General features: G+C 39.7%; 1 protein-coding gene across 1 annotated transcript in view; it reads left to right on the top strand.

Moving 5' to 3' along the window:
* The first annotated feature begins 961 nt into the window (after positions 1–961).
* ccndbp1 (cyclin D-type binding-protein 1) overlaps positions 962–7,500 on the top strand; it is a 12,016-nt gene continuing 5,477 nt past the window's right edge. Inside the window, exons 1-6 of the mRNA XM_080027057.1 lie at positions 962–1,104; positions 1,812–1,871; positions 3,314–3,393; positions 3,801–3,882; positions 6,017–6,113; positions 6,966–7,039. Coding sequence (XP_079883183.1) covers positions 1,017–1,104; positions 1,812–1,871; positions 3,314–3,393; positions 3,801–3,882; positions 6,017–6,113; positions 6,966–7,039 — 481 coding nt within the window. The 5' untranslated portion in view covers positions 962–1,016. The remainder of the gene's footprint in view (positions 1,105–1,811; positions 1,872–3,313; positions 3,394–3,800; positions 3,883–6,016; positions 6,114–6,965; positions 7,040–7,500) is intronic.

The raw sequence follows: 7,500 nt of genomic DNA, 5'->3' as shown, positions 1-7,500 counted from the left end.
GTTTGTGTGAATTCTAGCACCCCCTTTGGAGAAAAGCGGTAGTGTTTTTACTACGCCAGCTGTTGTTCTTGGGTGAGCGCGTTGACCCATGACAAAGGCATTAAGAAAAACTATATGAAAATAGCATTATTTGCACTGATGGTCTGGTTTGCTGTTACTTGTAGTTTACGATCATCAGAGGAGAAATTAGACAGTTTCAGAAATATTTAAAACTTACTCATAGCACCTTTGAAAAAAAATTAAACTTAATTTATTTTTATTTTTGTGCAGCCATGATGTTGGTAGAAATAATAAGAAATAAATTCACATAGTCCTATACATAAGAACACACACACACACACACACACACACACACACACACACACACACACACACACACACACAGTACAGACTATACAATAAAAATACATGTTGGGCCATAAACCATTTAGTTGCTAGTTTACACACCAACATCAGTATTTGAATCAAAGTCCAAATTCCAAATTGAATGTCTATGTTTTACAAAGAAAAAAAGATTAACACACATTCCTTGCGTTCCAATTCCCATACTTCCCTACTATTTAGTATGCCAGAAAAAGATTTAGGATGTCCAAATACATTGTAGTATGCTGAAAATACATAAATGCCCCACTAACTCAAATAGCGTTTTGTAGTATTTGTCTTTATTCTTGACATTTCTTGACATAATGAAAAAAAAATCTTCCTTATCTGATTTTTTTTTCTCTCCTGTGGCCCTAAAACCCTTCTGTACTTTAGTATGTAGTGTAGTAAAAAGAAAGAGTATGTGATTTGGAATGCAGGAATAGTTTCATTTCAATATAATGGAGTTGGTTTGCACTTGTCATACCTATTTTGTCCACAAGATGTCACTAAAACCCTTTAAATGTGTCGTTTCGACGGCGGTGCTGCCTTCATAACTGTCCCCCTTGTCAACTTCCGCTTGTTCAGTGGTTCCACAACACGCATGTACCTCTACCTACTGCTAGCTGTGTGAAAAAACTCTAAACTTTGGTGACATGAGTGCTGATAATAGTGTCGGAAATGTGTCTGTGCCTTTGCGAAACCTCCTGAACTCCATACAGTGTATTAGCGACCGAGTCAAAGGTAAATATCACACATTACATATAGTTTTTAGCCTCTTAAATAGCTATCGAAAGCTACATCTGCTAACGTCAACCATAGCAACACGTTTTATGTACTTTGGGCTAAGTGTCTACGCTATGAATTTATTTTTAAAATTTTAAACAGACAGTGTTATTAATAAACGAGTTTTCTGCCGCAGTTATTGCTTCAATGTCATTTTACCTATATAGTCCAACCGTTAGAAAGCGATCATCAAATGTTTCACTGAAGTCTCAGGCCAGCCTCTCACGAATACTCTTCTGTGTCTATTATTAGATACACTACAATCAGATTAATCCAGCTAAGATTTAAATACGACAGTGAAATTTTGGAAGTAAAAATGTCCTTTTTTTTTTTTTTGTCATTTGTTATTTTCTGTTATCTTTCTGTTTTCTGTTTGTTCGTTTCTTTGTATCTTGTGACAGGGCAGGTGTTTGTGTGTGTGTGTGTGTGTGTGTGTGTGTGTGTGTGTGTGTGTGTGCGTGCGTGTGCGCTTGTGTGTGCGTGTGCGCTTGTGTGTGCGTGTGTTGTAAAAAAAAAAAGAAGAAAAAACTGCAATAAATATAATGTGGAAAAAAAAACATTTTAAACAAGGGTTTGGTACCTCTCTCACATTGGTATTTGTCCATAAATTTAACCTGATAGAGGGAACGATTTACTGAACACAAAACCACTTTTTCCCTCTACAGATGGCGAGTCCAATGAGGCGGAGGGAGCATTCAACCTCGCCAACTTCTGGAACACGCTGAGTGAGTATACACTATACAGTAGTTTATCATGACCATCCTATGCTTATATTAAAGCTGCAGTGTGTAGAATTGTGGGTTTTATTTCCTAGCAGATTTTGTAGAAAGTAATTATAATATCCATAAGTACATTTAATTTAGTGCATAATAGCTGAATTTTTTTTTTAATTATTATTTTTTCCCTTAGAAAGGGTCTCATATATGTCCATATTTCTGTATATTTTGGACCAAGGCCTAGTGCCGCCATCTTGAAAGTGTCATAGTTGGAATGTCATCAGGTGCATTGTTTAAAATTTAGAACTGTTCTTGTCCTTGAAGGCCACTGTAGCTTCTGTTATTATTCGAAAGGGTTGGGGTTACCCAGGGAGTGTTGCATTCTAGAACTTTGTAGAACTTTCTTGATGATGTCATATTACACACTGCACCTTTAAAGCAACATGAAAAGTAACAAATTGATCCTTGTTAATACTATCTTATATTAAAGGTGGATAAGATGGCTATTCTGGAGAACGCTTGATGTCAAAATCACCCTTTGAACTTCTTTGAGGGTGTTAATAAACAGCCTAGGCTCTGTAAACTGGTATGAAAACAAAGGGTATGTTAACAAAGGGGGGGTCACTGTAGCTATAGCAACATGCCCTTTACACAGTTTACACAGGAGATGGGTTACAACACGACAACAAAGCATTCTCCAGAATCACTGACTCCACCTTTTTCCATGTAGAAACACCTGAATCCACCACAGAGTTAAAGGTGCAGTGTGTAATATGACATCATCAAGTAAGTTCTACAAAGCTCTAGAATGCAACGCTCCCTGGGTAACCCCAACCCCTTTAGAATAATAACAGAAGCTACAGTGGCCTTCAAGGACAAGAATAATTCTAAATTTTAAACAATGCATCTGATGACATTCCAACTATGACACTTTCAAGATGGCGGCACTAGGCCTTGGTCCAAAATATGCAGAAATATGGACATATATGAGACCCTTTCTATTTCAGCTATTATGCACTAAATTAAATGTACTTATGGATATTATAATTACTTTCTACAAAATCTGCTAGGAAATAAAACCCAAAATTCTACACACTGCAGGTTTAAATCAGTCAGTGTGTTTACATGCAGACTCATAATCGGGTAAATAAACGAATAACACTTCAACAGGACTTGTAAAATACATGTAAACACCTTTTATCCGATCTACTTCGCACACAAATCGGCACATTGGCGGACAAGCGAAGTCGGATAAGAACAACTGGATAACTCGTGCTCTGGCCATTTATCGAATATTTGAAAGGCCATGTATACTCAGACAAGTGACGCGGTCCGCTCCAGTGGCAAATTCGGTAAATGTCTTAATCCAATCTAGTTGTGCCATGGAAACTCACTGACTGTGTCAAAGTCTTTTATACATGTTGTAACCGTATCTTCTCCTCTCCACTCAGACCAGGCAGTGAAGAGCGTCTCCCAGGAAGCCACTAAGCTCAGCCTGGCCTTCTCCAAGCCACCACTACCCACACAACAGGTCAGACATTATATGATTTAATAATAATAATAATAATAATAATAATAATAATAATAATAATAATAATAATAATAATAATAATAATAATAATAATAATAAATTCAATTTATAAAGCACTTTTCAAAAACTCAAAGTGGCTTTACTGCGATTTGTCCTTGTTATAATTCGAAAATTAAGAAATAAAAAAATAAGCAAACTAATAAAATGTCATCTGAGGCATCAAGGAATGTAATGTTTTGCAGGGAGAATAAGTAAATGGTCCATCCAGGCTAAGTTAAGTTAAGATATAATATTGCATATTTTATTGGACAGTGTGAGCATTGGGCACATTAGGGCTACAAAGTTGTTAACTCAAGATTTCCAAATCTCTTGAATGAATGTGTTGTGTCTCTCTCTCCTCTGTGCAGGACGTAGAGAAGTTATCCGAGTCCCTCCTGAAGAGTGTCCTGACTCTGTCCACTGTGTATTACTGGCTGCCTAAGAGACAAGGTAACATACTCTGTCCACTGTGTATTACTGGCTGCCTAAGAGACAAGGTAACATACCCTGTCCACTGTGTATTACTGGCTGCCTAAGAGACAAGGTAACTAAGGCTCTGTCCACTGTGTATTACTGGCTGCCTAAGAGACAAGGTAACTAACTAACACTCTGTCCACTGTGTATTACTGGCTGCCTAAGAGACAAGGTAACATACCCTGTCCACTGTGTATTACTGGCTGCCTAAGAGACAAGGTAACTAACTAACACTCTGTCCACTGTGTATTACTGGCTGCCTAAGAGACAAGGTAACTAACTAACCCTCTGTCCACTGTGTATTACTGGCTGCCTAAGAGACAAGGTAACTAACTAACACTCTGTCCACTGTGTATTACTGGCTGCCTAAGAGACAAGGTAACTAACACTCTGTCTGTCCACTGTGTATTACTGGCTGCCTAAGAGACAAGGTAACTAACTCTCTGTCCACTGTGTATTACTGGCTGCCTAAGAGACAAGGTAACTCACTCTGTCCACTGTGTATTACTGGCTGCCTAAGAGACAAGGTAACTAACTAACACTCTGTCTACTGTATTACTGGCTGCCTAAGAGACAAGGTAACTAACTAACACTCTGTCTACTGTATTACTGGCTGCCTAAGAGACAAGGTAACTAACTAACACTCTCTCTGTCCACTGTGTATTACTGGCTGCCTAAGAGACAAGGTAACTAACTAACTCTCTGTCCACTGTGTATTACTGGCTGCCTAAGAGACAAGGTAACTAACTAACACTCTGTCCACTGTGTATTACTGGCTGCCTAAGAGACAAGGTAACATACTCTCTGTCCACTGTGTATTACTGGCTGCCTAAGAGACAAGGTAACTAACACTCTCTCTGTCCACTGTGTATTACTGGCTGCCTAAGAGACAAGGTAACTAACACTCTCGCTGTCCACTGTGTATTACTGGCTGCCTAAGAGACAAGGTAACTAACTAACACTCTGTCTACTGTGTATTACTGGCTGCCTAAGAGACAAGGTAACATACTCTCTGTCCACTGTGTATTACTGGCTGCCTAAGAGACAAGGTAACACACTCTGTCCACTGTGTATTACTGGCTGCCTAAGAGACAAGTTAACATACTCTCTGTCCACTGTGTATTACTGGCTGCCTAAGAGACAAGGTAACATACTCTCTCTGTCTACTGTGTATTACTGGCTGCCTAAGAGACAAGGTAACATACTCTGTCCACTGTGTATTACTGGCTGCCTAAGAGACAAGGTAACTAACCCTCTGTCCACTGTGTATTACTGGCTGCCTAAGAGACAAGGTAACTAACTAACCCTCTGTCCACTGTGTATTACTGGCTGCCTAAGAGACAAGGTAACATACTCTCTGTCCACTGTGTATTACTGGCTGCCTAAGAGACAAGGTAACTCACTCTATCCACTGTGTATTACTGGCTGCCTAAGAGACAAGGTATAACGCTCTGTCCACTGTATTACTGGCTGCCTAAGAGACAAGGTAACTAACTAACCCTCTGTCCACTGTGTATTACTGGCTGCCTAAGAGACAAGGTAACTAACACTCTGTCTGTCCACTGTGTATTACTGGCTGCCTAAGAGACAAGGTAACTAACCCTCTGTCCACTGTGTATTACTGGCTGCCTAAGAGACAAGGTAACTAACACTCTCTCTGTCCACTGTGTATTACTGGCTGCCTAAGAGACAAGGTAACTAACACTCTCGCTGTCCACTGTGTATTACTGGCTGCCTAAGAGACAAGGTTTTGAACTAGTTGCAGCAGTGGATTGATGTGTTCTTTGGTTGACCAGAAAGGAGAGTTTTACAATGCTCATGTTAGTGTCTGCTACTTAAAAAAGCGTGCATTAGGGCCTCTCCGGTGGTGTAGTAGTGGATAGAGCGCGTACCATATTGGCTCCTGCCTTCGTTGCAGTGGTCGCTGGTTCAAATCCGACCCGTGGACCTTTACTGCAGGTCATCCCCTCTCTCTCTCTCTCTCTCTCTCTGTCTCTCTCTCTCTGTCTCCCCATTTCAACTCTATACTATCTAATACAGCTTGAAAATGCCAAAAAATTATCTTAAAAAAATTAAATTAAATATATGTGTTCTCTGCTCTCCGTCTCAGGTGTGAGTCTGCGCAGACAGGTGAGAGAAGCCACAGTGGAGGTTCTGGAGGGAGTCACTCAGCTGCTGGAGATCATTCTCAGCTCTCCACTACAGGGGTAAGTGCACACGACTTTAGGATTAACACATTTAGTACATAGGATTTAGTACGCTCATGCATTACATTTCATAACATTACATTTAGCTAACACTTTTATCCAAAGCAACTTCCAATAAATGGTAAATGGACTCCACTTATATAGCTCTTTTCCCTGGTTTTTCACAGACTCAAAGCGCTTTACATTGTTTTGTACACATTCAGCCAATCACACACACATTCATCCACCGATAGCAGCAGCTACCACGCAGGGTGCAAGCTAACTATCGGGAGCAGTTTAGGGTTCAGTGTCTCTTTGCCCAAGGACACTTGGACATGTGGCGGGGAGACGGAGGATCAAACCTCCGACCTTGCACTCCTGAGGCGATCTCCCTGCCCACTTCGCTACTGCCGCCCAATAAGTGCATTCAACCATTTAGGTACAAACTCAGAACTGCTAGGGATAAGCACATGACCATAGGGTTTTACACATTGTTCCCTTTGGTATTGTATAAGTATGTTATTAAGAGATGAAGACATTTGAATTAATCTAGAACTTATCGTTAATGGCATAATGGCAACAGCAGCACGCACATGCATTACATTTCATTACATTACATTTCGCTGGCGCTTTTATCCAATGCCACTTCCAAAAAATGCATTGCAACACCAAGTTACAAACTCACCACAGCAAGAATCACATACAATCAATTAGTTTTATTTATGTGCACACAACCAATGGTTTTACACTGTCCAATTCATCATAATTTTAGACTCTTTGGTTGATACAGCATCAAAACAAATGTGTAAATGTTCAGATTACTTTTGGTCTAAAGGAGTGTTTTATGTGTTCTCTCTCTCTCTCTCTGTCTAGTCTGTCCCAGGACCAGCTGTCATCAACAGGGACGGTGTGGGCCGCCTGTGACCAGTTTGCCCAGCTGCCTCAAGGTCAGTAGAGCGGACAGGATTCATTAATAGAGTTTGATAGGGTTCAGATTGAATACGGTTTTAATTTGTTATCCCATGTTGTAACCAAATTAAAAAAAATGTAAACAATTTTACAAGCAAAAAGGAACACAACACAATTTTAATATTACAATGAATTATTACAAATAGTCTTCAGTGCTAAATGAAAAGGTGCGGGTCACTTTGACTTTCTGACGTTGATGAGATAAACCCCCTTAGCTATTGACATGAACAACAATACATGTTTTACATTTTGATACTCGATGGTATGGAGGCGTTTCGGTCATTGCCAAAAAAAAGCGTTGAAGTTTGATACCCAGCCTTATACTAGACTCTTATGCATTTAGTCACTTTTCAACCCCAACCTTAAACTTTGTCAGTGTATATGCATTATATGTTTTCCTTGTGATTGTGTTTATTGTGTATGCTCGTAGTCACTGTTA

Source organism: Ammodytes marinus (genome assembly GCF_949987685.1).
Source record: "Ammodytes marinus genome assembly, chromosome: 4".
In the NCBI taxonomy this organism is placed as follows: domain Eukaryota; kingdom Metazoa; phylum Chordata; class Actinopteri; order Uranoscopiformes; family Ammodytidae; genus Ammodytes; species Ammodytes marinus.
Note: the sequence above shows the minus strand (reverse complement) of the source record. Positions and strands in the feature narration are given on the sequence as shown.